The sequence below is a fragment of the Xiphophorus couchianus genome, chromosome 11 (genome assembly GCF_001444195.1).
Source record: "Xiphophorus couchianus chromosome 11, X_couchianus-1.0, whole genome shotgun sequence".
Classification (NCBI taxonomy): Eukaryota; Metazoa; Chordata; class Actinopteri; order Cyprinodontiformes; family Poeciliidae; genus Xiphophorus; species Xiphophorus couchianus.
In genome coordinates, this window is record NC_040238.1 from 31,652,171 (window position 1) to 31,674,200 (window position 22,030).

At 43.1% G+C, this 22,030-nt stretch overlaps 1 protein-coding gene across 2 annotated transcripts in view; it reads right to left on the reverse strand.

The window, feature by feature from the left end:
* mybbp1a (MYB binding protein (P160) 1a) overlaps window positions 1–22,030 on the reverse strand; it is a 74,192-nt gene that overhangs the window by 51,497 nt on the left and 665 nt on the right. For both annotated transcript variants that reach the window (XM_028032481.1, XM_028032482.1), the window contains exons 2-10: window positions 20,317–20,412; window positions 20,049–20,132; window positions 19,886–19,960; window positions 19,306–19,413; window positions 19,039–19,229; window positions 17,157–17,324; window positions 16,825–16,942; window positions 3,640–3,923; window positions 3,451–3,561 (exon numbers count right to left, since the gene is read on the reverse strand). In XM_028032481.1, the coding sequence (XP_027888282.1) occupies window positions 3,451–3,561; window positions 3,640–3,923; window positions 16,825–16,942; window positions 17,157–17,324; window positions 19,039–19,229; window positions 19,306–19,413; window positions 19,886–19,960; window positions 20,049–20,132; window positions 20,317–20,412 (1,235 nt within the window). The remainder of the gene's footprint in view (window positions 1–3,450; window positions 3,562–3,639; window positions 3,924–16,824; window positions 16,943–17,156; window positions 17,325–19,038; window positions 19,230–19,305; window positions 19,414–19,885; window positions 19,961–20,048; window positions 20,133–20,316; window positions 20,413–22,030) is intronic.

A 22,030-nucleotide genomic window follows, 5' to 3' on the forward strand; every position in this document is an offset into this window, starting at 1 on the left:
AATAATTCTCCAGATTAATTAAGTTAACTAATTTTATTAAAATGTGTTCCATTTCTGTCAAGGATAGGAATGCAGTGCGTGGACCTACCGGGCAGTGACCTGGGTGGGCTAAATGGGATTGCTTTGTAGGCATTAATTTTTTTGTGTGTATTATTTTATTTCTGCGTTGGATTAACACTTTTTTGCATTCACAAACTGTATGTATAAAAGGAAAAAACTCAATAAAAGGACAGTGATTAAAAAAAACAAAGCTGGTAAAATTGGCAGCTCTGATAACTATAGACCTATAGCCCTAGCTAGTACAGTCATGGCCAAAAGTATTGAGAATGACACAAATATTATATTTTCACATGATCTGCTGCCCTCTGGTTTTTATGTGTGTATGTCAGATGTTGTCATCACATACAGAAATACAATTGCAATCATATTATGAGTAACAAAAGCTTTTAATGACAGTTAGAATGAGTTAATGCAGCAAGTCAGTATTTGCAGTGTTGACCCCTCTTCTTCAGGACCTCTGCAATTCTCCCTGGCATGCTCTCAATCAATTTCTGGACCAAATCCTGACTGATAGCAGTCCATTCTTGCACAATCAATGCTTACATTTTGTCAGAATTCCTAGGTTTGTCCACCCGTCTCTTGATGATTGACCACAAGTTTTCAATGGGATTAAGATCAGGGGAGTTTCTAGGCCATGGACCCAAAATCTCTATGTTTTGTTCCCTGAGCCAGTTAGATATCACCTTTGCTTTATGGCAAGGTGCTCCATCATGCTGGAAAAGGCATTGTTCATCACCAAACTGCTCTTGGACGGTTGGGAGAAGTTGCTCTCGGAGGACATTCTGGTACCATTCTTTATTCATGGCTGTGTTTTTAGGTAAGACTGTGAGAGAGCCGACTCCCTTGGCTGAGAAGCAACCCCACACATGAATGGTTTCAGGGTGCTTTACAGTTGGCATGAGACAAGACTGGTGGTAGCGCTCACCTTGTCTTCTCCGAACAAGCTGTTTTCCAGATGTCCCAAACAATCGGAAAGGGGATTCATCAGAGAAAATGACTTTACCCCAGTCCTCAGCAGTCCACTCCCTGTACCTTTTGCAGAATATCAGTCTGTCCCTGATGTTTTTCCTGGAGAGAAGTGGCTTCTTTGCTGCCCTCCTTGAGACCAGGCCTTGCTCCAAGAGTCTCCGCCTCACAGTGCGTGCAGATGCACTCACACCTGCCTGCTGCCATTCCTGAGCAAGCTCTGCACTGCTGGTAGCCCGATCCCGCAGCTGAAACACTTTTAAGAGACGGTCCTGGCGCTTGCTGGTCTTTCTTGGGCGCCCTGGAGCCTTTTTGGCAACAATGGAACCACTCTCCTTGAAGTTCTTAATGATGCGATAGATTGTTGACTGAGGTGCAATCTTTCTAGCTGCGATTTTCTTTCCTGTTAGGCCATTTTTGTGCAGTGCAATGATGACTGCACGTGTTTCTTTCGAGGTAACCATGGCTCACAGAAGAGAAACAATGATGCCAAGCACCAGCCTCTTTTTAAAGTGTCCAGTGGTGTCATTCTTACTTAATCATGACAGATTGATCTCCAGCCCTGTCCTCATCACCACCCACACCTGTGTTAATGGAGCAATCACTGAAACAATGTTAGCTGGTCCTTTTAAGGCAGGGCTGCAATGAAGTTGAAATGTGTTTTGGGGGATAAAGTTCATTTTCTAGGCAAATATTGACTTTGCAATTAATTGCTGTTACGCTGATCGCTCTTTATAACATTCTGGAGTATATGCAAATTGCTGTTATAAAAACTGAAGCAGTAGACTTTGTAAATATTAACATTTGAATCATTCTCAAAACATTTGGCCATGACTGTACACTGTCTAAAGCAGGGGTCTCAAACTCCAGTCCTCGAGGGCCGCAGTCCTGCAACTTTTAGATGTGCCTCTGCGGCACCACACCTGAATAGAATAATTAGGTCATTAGTAAGGCTGGGAGAACTGATCTACACAAGCAGGAGGTAATTAAGCCATTTCATTCCAGCGTTTTGTACCTGTGGCACATCTAAAAACTGCAGGTCTCAAACTCCAGTCTGCCCTCGAGGACTGGAGTTTGAGACCCCTGGTCTAAAGTTTTTGAACTAATTCTTTTGCCAAAATTTGCAAAGATAGTTATGTCTACAGACAATCAATTTGGGTTCAAGTCCAAACATGGCACTGATAGGTGTATATATGGCCTAAAAGAATTATTGAATAATTATAACAGCAAAAATTCTACGTTTTTTCTGTGCTTTTTAGATGCCACTAAGGCTTTTGATCGTGTAAATCATAGAAAACTATTTTTAAAATTGTGCCAAGCTGGTGTGCCCAAATATATAGCAAGAGGTCTGTCCTATTTTTATGCTAATCAAACTATGCAGGTGAAATAGGACAACTGTGTGTCTTCATCCTTTCGTGTCGGCAATGGAGTCAGACAAGGAAGCATTTTATCTCCTATTTTGTTTAATTTTTATATGAATGACCTCTCTAAGCAGCTAAACCTGTGTAGAACTGGCTGCATGGTTGGTGATACTATTATTAATCATTTAATGTATGCTGATGACATAGTGGTTTTTAGTCCAAGTTCAGCTGGTCTTCAGGAGCTGCTTAATGTCTGTTCAGCATATGGTGAATTACTTGATGTAAAATTCAATCCATCAAAAAGTATCATCTTGATTTGTCGCACTAAAGAGGACAAAAATAGAGTATTTCTAAATTTCAAACTGTCGGGGATTTTATTGAATGTCTCAAATGAAGTAAAATATCTTGGCCATGTGTTGACAGACCATCTGTCTGATAATGAGGACATTTACCGTCAGGTTTGAATGTTATACAGTCAGGCAAATATGCTTGTCCGTACGTTTGGATTCTGTTCTGATGAAGTGAAACTGAACTTGTTTAGGTCATATTGTACATCACTGTATACTGCACATTTGTGGTGAAATTTTAAAAAAAGCCACTCTTCAAAGATTGAAGGTGGCTTATAATGATGCATTAACACTTTTGTTAAATAAACCCAGATGGACCAGTGCCAGTGAACTGTTTGTATCTGCTCGCGTCAGAACTTTGATGGCTGTTTTAAGAAAGCTTATGTATAAATTTATTTGTCGTTTAAACGAGTCTAATACTAGAATTATCCTACTGTTGACTAATGTTAAATATAGTGCAGTAAAATACTCATCTACTCTGGAGACATTGGTATGATTGCCTTCTGAATGGTTAGGAGTCGGGGGGGTTATTGTACTTTTATTCTTTAATCATCTTTGTTTTCTTTTTTATGTAATTTGAACTCTGAGTCTGTAATAAAATCTATCTAGACTGAAGTCAAAAAGTCAGATATACTATAGGTTGCATATGGGCAAAATAAATGGATGTGGATGGCATTTCTTTGCTGTGTGCATGCAGCTTAAAACGCTGGTCTCACCTGGCCACATCCATGATAAGATCCTCATGCTTCTTCACTTGATGGTTGTCGATGATCGAGGCGAGGCGAGCGATAATCCACTTCCTCAGGCGGAATATCGAGCTCTCTTTCCTAAACAAGAGAACATCAGAGTAATTACAAGAAGAGAGAGATATTATCTAACATATTTACATTTGAATAAAGGCTCACTGCTCTTTGCTCTTGTCTTTCTGCTTGCGGGTGCTGAAGTCCAGCAGACGGTCTGGCTGAGGCTGCAGGAACGTCCCTTTGAGCCAGTCCACGTAGCTCCGCAGAGCCGCCGGCTCCAGGTGCTGCACCACCCGCCACACTGTCGGCACCACGGGGTAACCGTTGTTGGTCAGTGAGGAGAAGCTCACCATGACCGCCAGCTGTTTGTCAGAGTCCCGACAGCCCTGCAGAAAGTCTGACACGTATGTGTCCATTTCTGGGGCCAGTTTAAAGCGGTCCGGTTTCTGGGGAGAAAAATCAGGGATTCTGATCATCCAGCTGGTTTTGACTACATCCAGGAGGGGATTAAATTTTTTTAAAAAGTATCACCAATCTTTTTTCGCCAATCACCAATAATCAGCCATTATTATTGAAAAACTAATAATGTAAACTTTTTAGGCGATATTCTAATGCTTTTTTTAAGCAGTAAAATTTGTTGATCATAATTTTGTGGAGCACTTAAGATTTTACTGTGTTGAACCTTTTTGAGTTTCTCTCAAAATGTTTGGTTTTGTAGTCTTTGGATGTGTAACAATTCAAATGATGTACATGTAGTTTTAAATAAAAACAAAATAGCAACAATTCTAACCTTTTTCTAGCTATCGCTTACATACATGCTCCTTTTCTCTGCTAAACTCTCAATTCACCATTTATGTCTTTGTTTTTCCATCCTTGTATCCAGACTTCCCTGCTGCCACCCCCTGAAAAGTTTCCTTTAGTGCATTTATGACTGCTGTAGAACAGCCAGACTCAAAAACAATTGAGTCTGTTTTTGACTCAACTGTCAAAAGCAGTTGAGTCAAAAACTGTTGCCCATCAGATTGTTCAACAATCCCATCACTAAGGCTGTCTGAAAATGCTAAATTTTGTTTATTTAGCAACATACAGTATTATTTTTTGAGAGGTTTTTTTCTGCGTGCTCTGGTGGCCAAGAAATGACATTTCATTACCAATTTCATTGCTGTGTCTTTGGGCAACAACAATAAAAGAAGTCTAAGCCTAACTCTAAGTCTAAAGAAAATTTACGGAGTCCTCTAGGACAGTGGTCCCCAACCACCGGGCCGCAGACCGGTACCGGTCCATGGACCAATTGGTACCGGGCCGCGCAAGAAATAATGAACTGCTTCCGGATCTTTTATTTTGAAAATCCTAAACCGGATTTTACCGGTTACGTCTTGCAAGTCAAAATTGAGCCAACTTGCAGCAGAATGAGCAACAAAACAACATCGGAGTACAGTGAACCCTCGCTATTTCGCGGTTCACCTTTCACGGTCTCGCTGCTTCACGGATTTGCGTCGTGCATTGTGTTCTGCATTCTGATTGGCTAAACAGTCTCTCCGCTTCTTGTCTACCTGTGTGTCAACAATGTTGCGTTTTAAGATGTACACGTACGTAAAACACCTTGCCAGATTTAACATAATCGATGGTGGCATGTCGGTTTATAAGAACCTTTTTGCTCAGAAAAAAAAGAGCAACAACAGCTACCGATAACTATGTTCTTCTCTCGAAAAACACACCTGCACCGCGGGCTTTAGAAGAAAAAAAAAAACGCTACAGAGCGGAGTCAGGATGCAGCGGCTCAGTCAGAAGAGCAGTGAAATGCCTGGCCAAAAAAAAAGTCGCCACCAAAAAATCGTCACACTTTCTAATATTTTGTTGGACCGCCTTTAGCTTTGATTACAGCCCGCATTCGCTGTGGCATTGTTTCAATAAGCTTCTGCAGTGTCACAAGATTTATTTCCATCCAGTGTTGCATTAATCTTTCACCAAGATCTTGTATTGATGATGGGAGAGTCTGACCACTGCGCAAAGCCTTCTCCAGCACATCCCAAAGATTCTCAATGGGGTTAAGGTCTGGACTCTGTGGTGGCCAATCCATGTGTGAAAAAGATGTCTCATGCTCCCTGAACCACTCTTTCACAATGTGAGCCCGATGAATCCTGGCATTGTCATCTTGGAATATGCCCGTTCCATTTGGGAAGACAAAATCCATTGATGGAATAACCTGGTCATTCAGTATATTCAGGTAGTCAGCTGACCTCATTCTTTGGGCAGACAATGTTGCTGAACCTAGACCTGACCAACTGCAGCAACCCCAGATCATAGCACTGCCCCCACAGGCTTGTACAGTATCTACTAGGCATGATGGGTGCATCACTTCACCTGCCTCTCTTCTTACCCTGATGCGCCCATCACTCTGGAACAGGGTAAATCTGGACTCATCAGACCACATGACCCTCTTCCATTCCTCCAGAGTCCAATCTTTATGCTCCCTAGCAAACTGAAGCCTTTTTTTCTGGTTAGCCTTACTGATTAGAGGTTTTCTTACGGCTACACAGCTGTTCAATCCCAACCCCTTGAGTTCCCTTCGCATTGTGTGTGTGGAAATGCTTTTGCGTTCACAATTAAACATACTCCTGAGTTCTGCTGTTGTTTTTCTTCGATTTGATTTGACCAAATGTTTAAGTAATCGCCGATCACGATCATTCAGGATTTCTTTCCGACCACATTTCTTCCTGGAAGACGATGGTTCCCCACCATCCTTCCAGTTTTTAATGATGCGTTGGATAGTTCTTAACCCAATTCTAGTAGTTTCTGCAATCTCCTTAGATGTTTTCTCTGCTTGATGCATGCCAATGATTTGACCCTTCTTAAACAGACTTTTCCACGACCACAGGATGTGTAGGCCTGTCACGATAGCAAATTTTGCTGAGCGATTAATTGTCTCAAAAATAATTACGATAAACGATAATATTGTTTGAAGACCTTTGTACACTTAACGCTGGAATTGATAAACAAAATAAACAAAACAACCAAAAACAAAAATAAAATGGATTCTCGGTCTCCATTAATAAAAAATGTACTTGAATAAAACCTAAACAACATAAAGCCAAAGTGGAAATAAATACTGCTTTCAACCAAAAGAGTGCAGATTATGAAGTCTGTATATTATGTTGCCCTTCAGTAATAATTAGATTTAAATAGAGAAGATGGGCACATCGACTACGTGATGCAATAGTTCACACTACACAATTTTTTGCCCCGATTTTCCCCTTACGACAATCTTAGAGTGTTAGGCGTTCTAAGATTGTTGCTTACGATTTCGTAAGCGCTCATCCTGTAGTGTGTGGTGTGTTACGGTAGATGTTGTGGCCACTCCGATCTAAATCGGGTTTTCCGACTGGGAGCTTAATGCAGCCTGTTGAATGTGACAGGTAGCCAATCAGAAAGCGCAGATTCTCCTCCAGCTTTCTGAGGGGAAATTACAGAGGGGAATCCCACACAGCTGACACTGTTCAACCCGAATTCCAGCTGACATTGGAGATGATATGTGGAAACAACATTAATGTTTATTCAACATTTCGTGCAAAGAATATAGAAATGACAAGGAGAGGAGTTGGAGCGAAATTACTACCGCAGTTGATAAACCCGGTAACTTTTCAGTTGTTCTTCGTTAAGGTGACGTAAATAGGTTATAATGATTTTCATTCAGTCAGGACTTTACGCTGACACTAGCCACATGCATTGCAGGTAGATTGTAGTAAAGCATTGATTGATGTCTGGTTTTAAAATTAGTTCACTGAACTTGTAGTCATTATTTTGTGCCCATTGTTGGACACCACACGGCAGGACCGAACCCGATCGAACCGTTATACCTAGGATTTCTGTCGGCTAAGATCGTGTCGTCTGCGCTGGGCTTTACACTAAGGAAATGAGGAAGGGAGGGTCAGTGGAGAGCACCGGAGTTGAGCCTTTTTTAATTCAGTGTCATCAACAGAAAGAGGAAAAGGCCGGAAGAGACGATAAAGCCGATAATTAAAATGAGGTTGATAGTTTTAATTTATCGTACGATTAATTGATTTATCGTTTATCGCGACAGGCCTAAGGATGTGTCTTTTGCCATGGTTGTTTAAGAAATGAGGAGTTACTCATTGCATCAGCTGGGGTTAAATAACTTGTTGCCAGCTGAAAAATAATCGCCTATGCAGTACTTATCCAATAGGAGGGTTGTACCTATTTGCTTAGTTAAATCTAGGTGGCGACATTTTTTTTGGCCAGGCAGTGTACACGTGAGTCACTATTTGTCCTACTGTACTTTGTTTTGTTTTTTTTTCATAATCATTGTTTATTTTCTCCCATTCTAATCCAATAACTCAGGTCTCGGTGGGGCGGCGCTGATCTCCGCAATTCGGGCACGGGAATCCGCCTTCAGTTCATATTAAAATTATTATTTTACAGTACAGTAGTTATTTGTAAAAAAAAAAAATGTTTATACAGTACTTTTTATTTGTTAAACAAATGCTTGGGCCTGTAAAAAGGTTTTGTTCTTTGGTTTCAATGTATTGTGGAATATTTCATTGTATAATAATTGTAAAAAAAAAAATAAATAAAGGTTACTACTTCGAGAATTTCGCCTATCACGGGTTCTTTTTGGAACGTAAGCCCGCGAAAAACGAGGGTTCACTGCACACCCCCCCCCGGTCCGCAGCAAAATTGCAAAGGGCTGACCAGTCCGCGCGACCAAAAAGGTTGGGGATCGCTGCTCTAGGGGACATGGGGAATTTTTTTCTTTTGCGTTCCCTTGCAAAAGGTTTTGCTTTCTCCCGCAATATTGTACTGATCAGTTCATGCGGCATAATTGAATACTGTAAGCCTTTCTTATAGTGGCCGCCATATTTTCTGCTTTAATACAAGGTTATGTAAGGTTTTTCCATGAATGTTGATATCTCGTTGTGTATATCTCTTTCTTTAGTATAGAAATGCACCACAGACCTATAATATAAACAGAAACTTTCCGTAAGTAGGAAAGAAATAAAAATACATCCAAACTATCTTGACTATTTGCAGGGTAATGAGACAGTTTTGTATCTCTACTGTGCTGGTAGTCTGAATGGTAAAGGGCCATTTTCATGTGCAGTTCCATCTCAACCTTACACAAACAGACATAAACATGCAGTGAATACATTGAGTCTCAATCAGTTTTTTTGCTGCAAAGAGTTAATAAAAATAAACACGTTTTTACAGAGGCTTTGTTAGAGCCATTTGAATGAAATAAGTAATTATTAATATGACAGGAGCACACGGCTTTGACACTGGGGTGGTGGGTGCGTCAATAGAATAGAATAGAATTCAACTTTATTGTCATTGCACTGTCACAAGTACAAGCAACGAGATGTAGTTTGCATCTATCCAGAAGTGCTCTACGAGATATAAATATTTATTTACGGATGTACAAGACTATGTATGTATGGACTATAAGAGGTTATAGCAAAGAGATATAGATATTGTGTATAAATATAAATATGGGAGCTATATGCACAGATTATACAGAATATACAGAATATACAAGAATGTTAGGGAATGGATTATATATGTATATAATATGATACAAGATAAATAATGGCAGATCAAATTTACAGGTTGTATGTGTGTGTGTGAAGAAAACAGTCCGTGATGTGTGTGTGTGAGGATAGTCCATGTGTTATTGTTGTATGAGAGGATAGGGGAGTCCAGTCCTTATAGTTTATGTTTTATGTCAGGAGGCGTTCAAAAGCGTGAAGCTGTTCCGGTGCCTGGTGGTTCTGGTCCGTAGGCTTCTGTAGCGCCTCCCAGAGGGCAGGAGGGAAAAGAGTGTGTGTGCTGGGTGAGTGGAGTCCGTTGTGAATTTCCTGGCCCTTTTCAAACACCGCTTCCTGTAGATGTCCTTGATGGCAGGGAGCGGTGCCCCGGCGATATACTGGGCAGTTTTCACCACCCTCTGCAGCGCCTGCCGGTCGGAGACAGAGCAGTTCCCGTACCAAGCTGTAATACAGTTGGTGAGGATGCTCTCGATGGTGCAGCGGTAGAAGTTCGTGAGGATCTCTGAGGACAGGTGGTTCTTCCTCAGGGTCCTCATGAAGAAGAGGCGCTGATGCGCCTTCTTAATGAGTTTGGAGCAGTTGGTCGTCCAAGTCAGGTCCTTGGAGATGTGGACTCCCAGGAACTTAAAGGTGTCCACACGCTCCACCACTGTCCCCTTAATGTGGATGGGTGGATGTGGGTCAGCGTTCCTCCTGAAGTCCACGATAAGCTCCTTGGTCTTCTCGGTGTTCAGCTGCAGGTTGTTTTTGTCGCACCACTCAGCCAGACGGTCTACCTCCTCCCTGTAAGCGGCCTCGTCATTATCTCTGATGAGGCCGATCACTGTGGTGTCGTCTGCGAAGTTGATGATGGCGTTAGAGCCATGGACAGGTCTGCAGTCATAGGTGAAGAAGGAGTAGAGGAAGGGACTCATCACACAGCCTTGTGGCACTCCGGTGTTTATGATGGTGGTGGATGAGAAGTGGTTGTCCAGCCGGACATGTTGAGGTCGACTGGTCAGGAAGTCGAGCAACCAGTTACACATGAGTGAACTGATGCCGAGGTCTGTGATTTTGGTAATGAGTTGTGATGGGATGACAGTGTTGAATGCTGAACTAAAATCTAAGAACAGCAGTCTGGCGTAAGTGTTCTTACTGTCCAGGTGAGAAAGGACAGAGTGCAGCGCTTATAGAGACTGCATCCTCTGTGCTCCTGTTCTGCCTGTATGCAAATTGGTGGGGGTCTAGTGTGGGGGGGAGACAGGATCTGAGGTGTGCTAGGACCAGCCGCTCCAAGCACTTGGTAATGATGGAGGTAAGGGCTACCGGGCGGTAGTCATTGAGTCTGGTTGGGTTGGGATTCTTGGGGATTGGGACGATGGAGGTAGACTTGAAGCAGGTCGGTACCACACCGTGGGCCAGGGATAGGTTGAAGATGTCCGTCAGCACTCCTGCTAGCTCCCCAGAGCACGTTCTGAGGACACGTCCAGGTATGCCATCAGGACCCGCAGCCTTGTGGGATTTAATCCTGCTCAGAGCCGCTCCTACGTCAGTGGGGAGGAAAGTCAGTGGCTGTTGGCCTGGGGTGGTAGCTGCTTTGGTTGCAGTTGTGGCATTCCCTCTCTCAAAACGAGCATAGAAGTTGTTAAGTTCGTTGAGGAAGGAGACATCAGTAGAAGCGGGGGTGGTATTGGGGGCGTGACTGTCACCAAATATGAATGGGAAGGTTACTGGCGTGCTGGCTTTGTGTGTTTGAGGATGCGGCACTTGTGCATTGTTTGTCCTGGTCAGTCTGTGTCACAGTCCTTGTAAAGTTTGATTCATGATAAACAAAATGAAATAAATCGATAATTGTGACAGAACAAAGAAGTGACCCGGAAATGATTGACACACGCGTCGGACAGATGAGATTCCCGGAGTTAACCCTCTGTCACCATTTCCTGCACATTTAGGCTCTTTAAACATGCATATATTTGAAATATTAAACTGACATTCATGGCTATATACAAAATAGACTAGCAAATATTGTAGTAAGCATATAGCAAGGTACCGCAAAAGAAAGAAATTTGTAAAAATTCACTCTTGAGATGCTCCATAAAAATTCACTCTTGAGATGTTTTTGATGCAAATAGTTTTGTATGTTAGCATCTAAGAGCTTCTGCAATTGTATGCATCGGCCAGGATTTATGGTATTCAGATTATTGGCTTTTTTCATAAACATTTAGGTAACAACAGCATACCAGCTAACTTCAGCATAGCGGGTAATGTCACCTATTTAAAGCTAAAATGCTAATTGTAACATGTTATGGTCTACTGCAAGATAATATGCCAATGGACATATGGGCCGCCCACAACCGACCCACATGACTGCAGGTCTCACAAACAAAGCCTCACGACGCGCTGTTTCTATGTAAACATGACTCGATTAGTGCATCATTTCTACAGGATTTTTCACAATATGTCATCTTTTTCAGATGAGATCAAGGTATTTGAGCCACGCAATGCCTCCAACATTGTGCACGTCACAATCGATGAGGAAAACGGCAGATCCACACACCCTCTACATCAGGGGAGCCCAAACTTTTTGAGACCAAGATCTACTTTTTCTCTCACCAGCCGGCTGAGATCTACCTCATGACACGAAGACATAAAAATTGTAAATTAAACCCTATTGACTTATTTTATATGTGAATATACATCAGTTTTATCAGAAATATTAAAGTGATAGAAAACCTAACGCAGTTTCTTCCTCAGTGAGACTCTGTCACTGGGAGGAGGTTACTGGTTTCTTAGTCACAAGCTGGTTGCAAACCTGAGGCCAGCAGGTGTCAGTCAGTTATGGTAGATCTGAAATTTGGTTTGATGACCTCAATATGAGAAGCTACAGACTAATAGGAGGAACCAAAGAGCTTTGTAAAGGTAAAGGCAAATCTTCTGAAGTTGGGATATAATTAATTTAATTTCACATAATTACCACGGTAGAAGCCATTTGTTTGTTAAAATTTTATGAAATATATTTGTTCTATTTGATGTTTGTTGTGAATGATGTATACTTACAAACAAACGAGGAAATTAGTCCAACGTTTAGAAACTACAGCGGCTGTAATGAGCCACAGCAAAGGGAAACAAAGGTAAAATAACCCGAACAGGTGATCAACTCAAAACCACTCCTACCTTTTTACTCTCTCTCTCTCTTTGTAGTTTAAGCACATCTGTTACCGTGGCAACCGCTTGCGCCCCACAAGACGAGCAAAGATTACGTTAAAAACATAACATTCAATCCGTTACGATATCAAGTTTCCAGGCTTGATATTTATTTCTTGATTATTAATCAGTGCTTCCCTGAACACAGCCATGGTTGATTGACTAGCTGTACTTGGTGCTAGAGTGGCTAACACGAGTAACAGTTTAGTCCAAAGCCTTTTCTGCTAAAATAAAATCTTTAGTGTATGTCAGATACAGTACACATTGCATATTGATCTGTTTAGCTAACGTAAGACTGTGTAGCAGACAGGCTTCAAGGTGTAGAAGTTGTATCAGTTCTGCCATTACGCTGTACTTAGCTAATGGGAAGCTAAGTGTGTTTGTGAGACGGCCGCGCACGTGACCACGTAGAATGGGTATCAGCCAATGAAAAGTGGCCCCTCTGGTAACGTCCATTGGCTAAGATACTATTGCTAGTATCTTAGCCAATCACAGCATATTAGCACATTTGAATGTAGTACGTTCTTTTAGTACCATGCCAAAATAGGATGCTTGCTTGTGCGAGCTGAAATTATTATGAAACAAATTGTTAGCAAGCACTTTTAGAATATTTTTTACTACTACTTGGTTTCATTTGTCAGTTCTTGGACAGAAAAGAGCAGAGAAAGAATAGGAGGGCATGCAGTAACTCAAGAATCAACATCCTCAAGACAGTGCACTCGCTGTAATAACTGAGCTTCACTGAATGTCATCATGGTAGCATTTGTATCTTATCATGACTTCAACTCAGATTAGATTTTTACCAAGTTATGTTCTTTAACTAGTCTTAGTCTGAAATACCACCATAAACAAATCAGCTTCAGTTTAGCTATTGACCGAATTAGTTTACAGTATCCACATTTGCAAGATGGTGCATATCTTGTACAAGCCTGTTGTGGAGAGTATAATCTCTTCTACCATCATTTGTTGGGGTAGCAGTATTCCATCCCTGGTCCTCGTGGGTGGGTTATTTGCCATATCAAAATTGGTTTATTTTGCAAAACTGCAATGTAAATACATGATTTGCATCACACAAGACACATAATCAACAACTGGATGTTGCCTATGATGCACAACGACCAAGAAGACGACAGGAAGTAGTAGGAGGATCATTCTGCTGCATGTTTTTTAAAGACATTGTGTGAACAAACTTATTTACATGTGATTTAAATGTGTTTCTTATTTAATGGAAACACCACAATTGTGAAATTGTGTTTTTTCAACATTGGAGGAATATGGACAAAGTACTGTGCACATTTGTAATGGAAAGGCAGCAAGTGTATTCAGTCAGAGGCTTCATCAGAACAGCTGCAATACAGACTGCTAAAGGAAATTCTGTAGCAATCTGTAGCCGTCTGTAGTAATTCTTATAGCTGACAGTATCTACAACAACTATGAACAACCTGGAATAATATGAGTTATAAAAACATTGAGTGGCGGCCAAGGGAGGGGACCCTGGCGGTCCGATCCTCGGTTGCAGAAACTGGCTCTTGGGACGTGGAATGTCACCTCTCTGGTGGGGAAGGAGCCGGAGCTAGTGCGTGAGGTCGAGAGGTTCCGGCTAGAAATAGTCGGTCTCACCTCGACGCATGGCTCTGGTTCTGGAACCAGTCTCCTTGAGAGGGGCTGGACATATTTCCACTCTGGAGTTGCCCAGGGAGAGAGACGTCGGGCAGGAGTGGGCATACTTGTTGCTCCCCATCTCGGCGCCTGTACGTTGGGGTTCACCCCGGTGAACGAGAGGGTAGCATCCCTCCGCCTACGGGTGGGGGGACGGGTTCTGACTGTCGTTTGTGCTTACGGGCCGAACGACAGTTCAGATTACCCACCCTTTTTGGAGTCCTTAGAGGGGGTACTGGAGAGTGCTCCTCCTGGGGACTCCCTTGTTCTGCTGGGGGACTTCAACGCTCACGTGGGCAACGACAGTGAGACCCGGAGGGGCGTGGTTGGGAGGAACGGCCCGCCCGACCTGAACTCGAGCGGTGTTCTGTTGCTGGACTTCTGTGCTCGCCATGGATTGTCCATAACGAACACCATGTTCAAGCATAAGGGTGTCCATATGTGCACTTGGCACCAGGACACCCTAGGCCGCAGTTCGATGATCGACTTTGTCATCGTTTCATCGGATCTGCGGCCGTATGTCTTGGACACTCGGGTGAAGAGAGGTGCGGAGCTGTCCACTGACCACTACCTGGTGGTGAGTTGGCTCCGGTGGTGGGGGCGAAAGACGGTCAGACCTGGCAGGCCCAAACGTGTTGTGAGGGTCTGCTGGGAACGTCTGGCGGAATCCCCTGTGAGACGGAGCTTTAACTCCCATCTCCGGCAAAACTTCGAACACGTCCCGGGGGAGGTGGGGGACATGGAGTCTGAGTGGACCGTGTTCCGTGCCTCCATTGTCGAGGCGGCCAATCGGAGCTGTGGCCGCAAGGTTGTCGGTGCCTGTCGCGGCGGCAACCCTCGAACCCGTTGGTGGACACCTTCGGTGAGGGATGCCGTCAGGCTGAAGAAGGAGTCCTATCGGGCCTTTTTGGCCTGTGGGACTCCGGAAGCAGCTGATGGGTACCGGCGGGCGAAGCGGCATGCGGCTCGGGCGGTTGCTGAGGCAAAAACTCGGGCGTGGGAGGAGTTTGGAGAGGCCATGGAGAAAGACTTCCGCACGGCTTCGAGGCGATTCTGGTCCGCCATCCGGCGTCTCAGGGGGGGGAAGCGGTGCAGCACAAACACTGTTTATAGTGGGGATGGTGTGCTGCTGACCTCTACTCGGGACGTTGTGGGTCGGTGGGCAGAGTACTTCGAAGACCTCCTCAATCCCACCAACATGCCTTCCACTGAGGAAGCGGAGCCTGGGGACTCTGGGTTGGGCTCTCCAATCTCTGGGGGCGAGGTTGCCGAGGTGGTTAAAAAGCTCCTCGGTGGCAAGGCCCCGGGGGTGGATGAGATCCGCCCGGAGTTCCTTAAGGCTCTGGATGTTGTAGGGTTGTGTTGGTTGACGCGACTCTGCAATATCGCATGGACATCGGGGGCAGTTCCCCTGGATTGGCAGACTGGGGTGGTGGTCCCCCTGTTCAAAAAGGGGGACCGGAGGGTGTGCTCCAATTATAGAGGGGTCACACTCTTAAGCCTCCCTGGCAAGGTCTATTCAGGGGTCCTGGAGAGGAGGGTCCGTCGGATAGTCGAACCTCGGATTCAGGAAGAGCAGTGTGGTTTTCGTCCTGGTCGTGGAACACTGGACCAGCTCTACACCCTCGGCAGGGTCCTGGAGGGTGCATGGGAGTTCGCCCAACCAGTCTACATGTGTTTTGTGGACTTGGAGAAGGCGTTCGACCGTGTCCCTCGGGGAGCCCTGTGGGGGGTTCTCCGAGAGTATGGGGTACCGGGCCCTTTGATACGGGCTGTCAGGTCCCTGTATGACCGGTGTCAGAGTCTGGTCCGCATTGCCGGCAGTAAGTCGGGCTCGTTTCCGGTGGGAGTTGGACTCCGCCAGGGCTGCCCTTTGTCACCGATTCTGTTCATCACTTTTATGGACAGAATTTCTAGGCGCAGCCAAGGTGTTGAGGGGATCCGATTTGGTGGCCTTAGGATCTCATCTCTGCTTTTCGCAGACGATGTGGTCCTTTTGGCTTCATCGGATCGTGATCTGCAGCTCTCGCTGGAGCGGTTCGCAGCCGAGTGTGAAGCGGCCGGGATGGGGATCAGTGCCTCCAAATCCGAGGCCATGGTCTTGAGCCGGAAAAGGGTAGAGTGCCTTCTCCGGGTCAGGGGGGGTGTCCTGCCCCAAGTGGAGGAGTTTAAGTATCTCGGGATCTTGTTCACGAATGGGGGAAGAAGGGAGCGGGAGATCGACAGGCGGATTGGCGCAGCGTCTGCTGTCAAGCGGGCGCTGTACCGGTCCGTCGTGGTGAAGAGAGAGCTGAGCCAAAAAACGAAGCTCTCGATTTACCGGTCGATCTACGTTCCCACCCTCATCTATGGTCATGAGCTTTGGGTCATGACCGAAAGAACGAGATCGCGGATACAAGCGGCCGAAATGGGTTTTCTCCGTAGGGTGGCTGGGCTCTCACTTAGAGATAGGGTAAGAAGCTCAGTCATCCGGGAGGGACTCAGAGTAGAGCCGCTGCTCCTTCACATTGAGAGGAGCCAGTTGAGGTGGCTTGGGCATCTGGTCAGGATGCCTCCTGGACGCCTCCCTGGTGAGGTGTTCCGGGCACGTCCCACCGGGAGGAGGCCCCGGGGAAGACCCAGGACACGCTGGAGAGACTATGTCTCTCGGCTGGCCTGGGAACGCCTCGGGATTCCCCCGGAAGAGCTGGAAGAAGTGGCCGGGGAGAGGGAAGTCTGGGCCTCCCTTCTGAAGCTGCTACCCCCGCGACCCGACCTCGGATAAGCGGAGGAAGATGGATGGATGGATGGATAAAAACATTGAATTTTCCGTTCAGATTAATACAAGTATTTTTGAATTTGAAACAGAAGGTTCAAGTCTTCTTCACCATATTATGTTAGAATATGTTATTAACTTACATTTTTCTTTATAAATACTTGAAGGAAATTTGAAACTGAGACTGACCTGAGCTGAAACTACGTGTTCGCCGTAGTGCATCATCACTTCTCCAGATAAAACCTCCTTTAGTTGGGATAAGGACAGCAGAGGGAGGGCACTGCCCAGCAGACGGTAGCTCAAGTAACTACACAACAGGAAAATATATCATTAGACTGAAAATGACTAGAAGAAAAAGAGGAAAGGTGATGTCTACAGAGTTGAAAACAAAAAGACTAAAAAGTTAAATGTTAAATATAGCTGGTTAGTAGGAGTAAATTCCTCTTTTCATCAAACTGCCTCATTTCAAAGCAAACCATCCCAAAAAGTGACGGTTTAGCAGCTGCCAGTTATGGACTCACTGTGTCGGTCCGGACGGCTCCTTAAACATCCCCTCAGTGATGGCTTTGTCCCAGAACAGCTGGAAACTGTCTTCCTTCAGGGAGAGCTTCAGCAAGTCCAGGGCCACAGACGGAAGGACACGTTTCTTCTTCACTGAGCGGGCCGCCATCTTCAACACCTCCACTAGCCTGCCAGATGGAAGATACAGATGAGTAAACGAACTGATTTAAATTAGAACTAATTTTACTTAAGTAGAGTCGTTGCAGATGGAAAAAAAAAGAAGAAATTTTGAGATTAATCGCAGAAATTTTTAAGAAAAAAACTTGGAGCTGAGATGTGAAGGGGGGTTGGTTTGTTCTCTAGCTGCATTTTGAATTTTAAACTTTTTCATCCATCCATCCATTTTCTGTACACCTTTGTCCCTAGTGGGGTTGTCCCTAGATGGGTGCTGGTGTCTATCTCCAGCTAACGTTCCGGGCGAGAGGCGGGGTCACACTGGACAGGTCGCCAGTCTGTCACAGGGCAACACAGAGACAGACAGGACACACAACCATGCACACACACTCACACCTAGGGAGAATTTAGAGAGACAGTCATGTTTGTGGACTGTGGGAGGAAGCTGGAGTGCCTGGAGAGAACCCACGCATGCACAGGGAGAACATGCAAACTCCAGAGCCGGGAATCGAACCCAGGACCTTCTTGCTGCAAGGCAACAGTGCTACCAACTGCGCCACTTTAACCTTTTTAATTTTGTTGAAAAACAACAAAAAAGGGCTGAAACTGGTGCACTGAATATTTTTCTGATGCACCATTTTGTCAGTATTATATTGTTAAGAGCATCAGAAGGTGTATATGTACACAATAAGAATTATATTTTTAATTTGTTTGACTGGCTCTAACAAAACTATTTGAAATAAAAAAGAAAAATGCATTGAAATTTCTGAGGTTCTCAGGTTCCTTGATGGAGGCAGTTTTGCAATGGAAAAAAAATTGAAGGAATTACAAGACTATCTCCATTTATACGTTAAATTTTCTTTACTGATCTCAAAACAAAGTGCAACAAAAGAAAATACTGTTTGTTGATGCATTTATAAACAAAAACAAAATATGTTTCCTTTTAGTTTTGACATTTTTCAGGATTTAACAACTGATTACCGATCAGAGCAAATCAGGGGAAATTTGGCTGATTGCTTTGGTCCATCCCTTATGTTGTTTTGGATTGAGATGGCAACCTTTGACCATAAGCTATTGTATCTATAAATTTTTTTTTTTTAAAGTCTTGAATTAGGGCTGGACGGTATGGCTGAAAAGCATATCACAATTTAAGGGTTCCATATCAGTCGATATAGATTATTAATGATTAATTATTTTGTTTTAAATATCTGAAATACTGACAACTGGTAAAGTAAACTTTCCCGTTTTATCCTCAAGCTATTGTACTATTTTTTTTCTTTCACGCTACATTATTGCTGTTTACTTTTAAAGAGTTATGAGGCACAGCGGTAAAACCCTAATCTGCAGCTGTGCCAATTACTCAACAAGTTGTTGCTAGGTAATCAAAGAGTGAATCAGTTGCTAAGTAACTAAAGCGTGACTGAGTGAATTAGTTGATACCACCAATCTTGCTTAGCTCGCCATGAGAGGTTGAGCAGCTAAAGCCTTTCCTCAGAATACATCCCCCAGAATGCTGTGCGGTGCTGGATCAGCGTTCAGTGAAATCTTTTAATACTCCATCAGACACATTATCTATTGATACTGATCACGTGTCTATTGCAATAGGCAATGTCATTGATTTATTGCCCACCCCTGTATTCTAGATTATTTATCTTTTAAATTCAAAATAAAATGCAGCGGTGCAGATTAAGTAATGGCTATGCTGTGAGTTGTGGAACATGTTCTCACTTTTGGATGTTGTCTGCGTTGATGATGGTGGAAGAATCCAGCAGCTTCTTTAGCTTCTTGGGTTTCAGGGCCTGCGGGAAGTGTTGCAGCGCCACCAGCAGCAGCTGCATCTGCTCCGGGGTCCTGAAGGCCGACGCCAGGTCGGCCTCCAGAGAGCTCAGCAGAACCTCCTCAAACACCTCTTCCGGTATCTGTGGGCCCAGAAAACAGCGGCTTAAAGAAGGAGAACAGGTCATAGTGGTGGGACGGTGAAGCTGTTACCGTTACCTCAGTGAGGATGTCGGTCATGGTTTTGCTGGGCAAGTCCTTCAGGTGCTGCTTGTGCTGGATCAAACACTGAAGGAGCTGCACACATCCCAGCACCACCTGGGGTTCCTGCAGAGTAAAGTAAACAAGTTCAAAAGCCTTTGGATATAAGGGCTAAATCAGTGTTTTACAAAGTCAGGGCCTCAAGAGGGCGCCTCCGAGTTGGAGGGAAGAAAAGAATGTTATCCAACAAATGTTTTAATTAGTTGCCCTGCGACAGACTGGCGACCTGTCCAGGCGTACCCCGCCTCCCGCCTGGAACGTAGCTGGAGATGGGCACCAGCAACCCTCCCGACCCCATTAGGGACAAGGGTGAACAGACAATGGATGGATGGATGGATGGATGTTTTAATTAGGATGGAATAGTAAGGCCACACTAAAAAAAAAATTCTATGAGAATAAAGTATTTATCACTTTATTCTCGTATTGTCACAACTTTATTCTTGTATTATTTTGACTTTATTCTAGTAATATTACGACTTTATTCTTGTGTTAATTTGACTTTATTTGCTTTCATGGACAAACTAAGAAGCAGACTTACTTTGACGAGGCGTCCCGACTGATGGAGGGCAAGGACGCCAAACAGATTCCCAAACATGGCATTTCTGGCAAGTTTCTAGAGAGCAAAAACAAGGTTCAGCTGTTTAAACATCCTTTAAATGAATGTTTCTGTGCTAAATGAAGTCCAAAAGATCAAAATGTACCCTTTTCACAGCCTGTAAGTTGTGTTTTTCTTTGATCCTGTCAAGTATGCTCTGCAGGGAAATGTCTTCAAAGGCACTCAACACCTAAGGGAGAAGAAAACTCATAGGTTTGACTCTTTACTTTCTCCTAATCTCTGAGAATTAAATGGATTTTCTTAGTTTTGTCTCTAAATGTGATCAGTTTTTAGCAGCTTTATAGTTGGAAAATTAACAGAATTGTATCAATTTCCTTTTTGTACCACAGGACTCAGGCCGGCGGTCCACTCACCTGTCCCAGAGCCAGGCTGAACCCGGGTCGGGCCGTCTCCCGGGTGTGGGCAAGGCCATCCACCAGCCTTTTAAATGTGTATTCCAACTCATCAGCCTGCAGCACAAACAGCAGCCAGGATATCTTAATTTACTTCTGACTTCACAATTACTCTTTGAACAATTTTAACTTTCTTCATATTTAGATTTAAATCTCTGTTATATGAGATTTTGTCCAAAACAAACAAACAAATAAATTTTATTAACTGAATTTTCATAATGCCTGTATTTTTTGGGTCGTGTACATTTATCGTATTGTTTATCATTTAGTGTGACAAATTTCTTGATGATCGCGATAATTTTCATTCGTTGTTGTCACAGTAAATTCCATGTGTTGTGAAAAACCCCCACAACTGTCCATATTGACAGGATTGTAAGTTTCAATATTTTCTGTTTGTTCAATAGTCAATATTTTTTTGTTTTTTGTTTATTCAATGTTCAATATTTTCTGCACTGTTTGTAAGCCTGTTGCAATAATCAATCGATTAATCACATGATAAGTTCAAAGAGCTTAATAATTTTCATTTAGATAAATATTTTTTTAAATAATTTTATTTATGGTTTAAATTTATTCTTAAATAAATTTATTCCTAAATAAATGTATTCCTAAATAAATTTAAACCATACATTTATAAATAAATGTATTTATGACTTCACTAGGTAGGTTGTAATTTCTTTGTTTTAACGTTTTTGGTGGTTGTGTTTTATTTTGTATATTAAGAATGTCTTCCATTCCTATTGTGGAGTGTTCTGTACAAAATTAAAGTTTTCTAGTCTTTGAGAGGGCAAATTTATATTTTTATGCTATTATTGTAACACTACGATGTGTGTCAATTCGGTGTTACCATAGAATTAAGAGGTGGTGGGTGGAGAAAGAGCAGAACACTGAGAGGGAATAGCGTAGCTGTCCAGACTTTTACTCAACCTTCATTTTAACAGAACAGAACCTGTCTCTGGCACACCTAAAAAAACAACAACGAAGAAAGAAACAAACATCCCCTCTTAAAGGCACAGCACAATTCCTTAGCTATGGATCAACTGTAGTAAATAACTAATCTTGTATGTAACTACATTAATTCAAAAGGAAAAATAAATCATCTTACATTATCATTATATTAATTGAAAATCGTATTAAAAGCAAAAATGTTATTGTTTACCAAAAATTATTTCTGAGACAATTCATCATCCAGCAAAATTTGTTATCATGACAGGCCTAAATGAAAGAATCAATAATTATCAATAAATTTGAAAACATGACTAATGCAATTACAATTTGCAGGTTAGTGATATAAAACTCACTTCTTTATAGGATTGAGTGGCATCTAAAAGCAGCATATTACAAATGGAAATGTTTTTCAAGAGCATTATTTGTGTTAGCAGGGGTAGCCCTGCTACAGTTGCTGTTGCACAGTTGCAGCCTTATAACTACCTAAAAAAAGAAGTAATAAATAGTTCTTATCGCCACTTTTATCAATAGTACGACAAAATATCGTGATAAAACTTTAAATCCATATCGTCCACCCTTATGTAAAACTTCGGCCCATCCTCTAGTCCTCTGCAGGCTCTCACAGTTTCATTCACTCTAAACAGCGTCCCTGTTTAAAAAGCTAAACAGGGACGCTGTTTAGTTTCCCCGTTTAGCTAAACAGGGAAGCTTTCTTTCAAAATGCAGATGG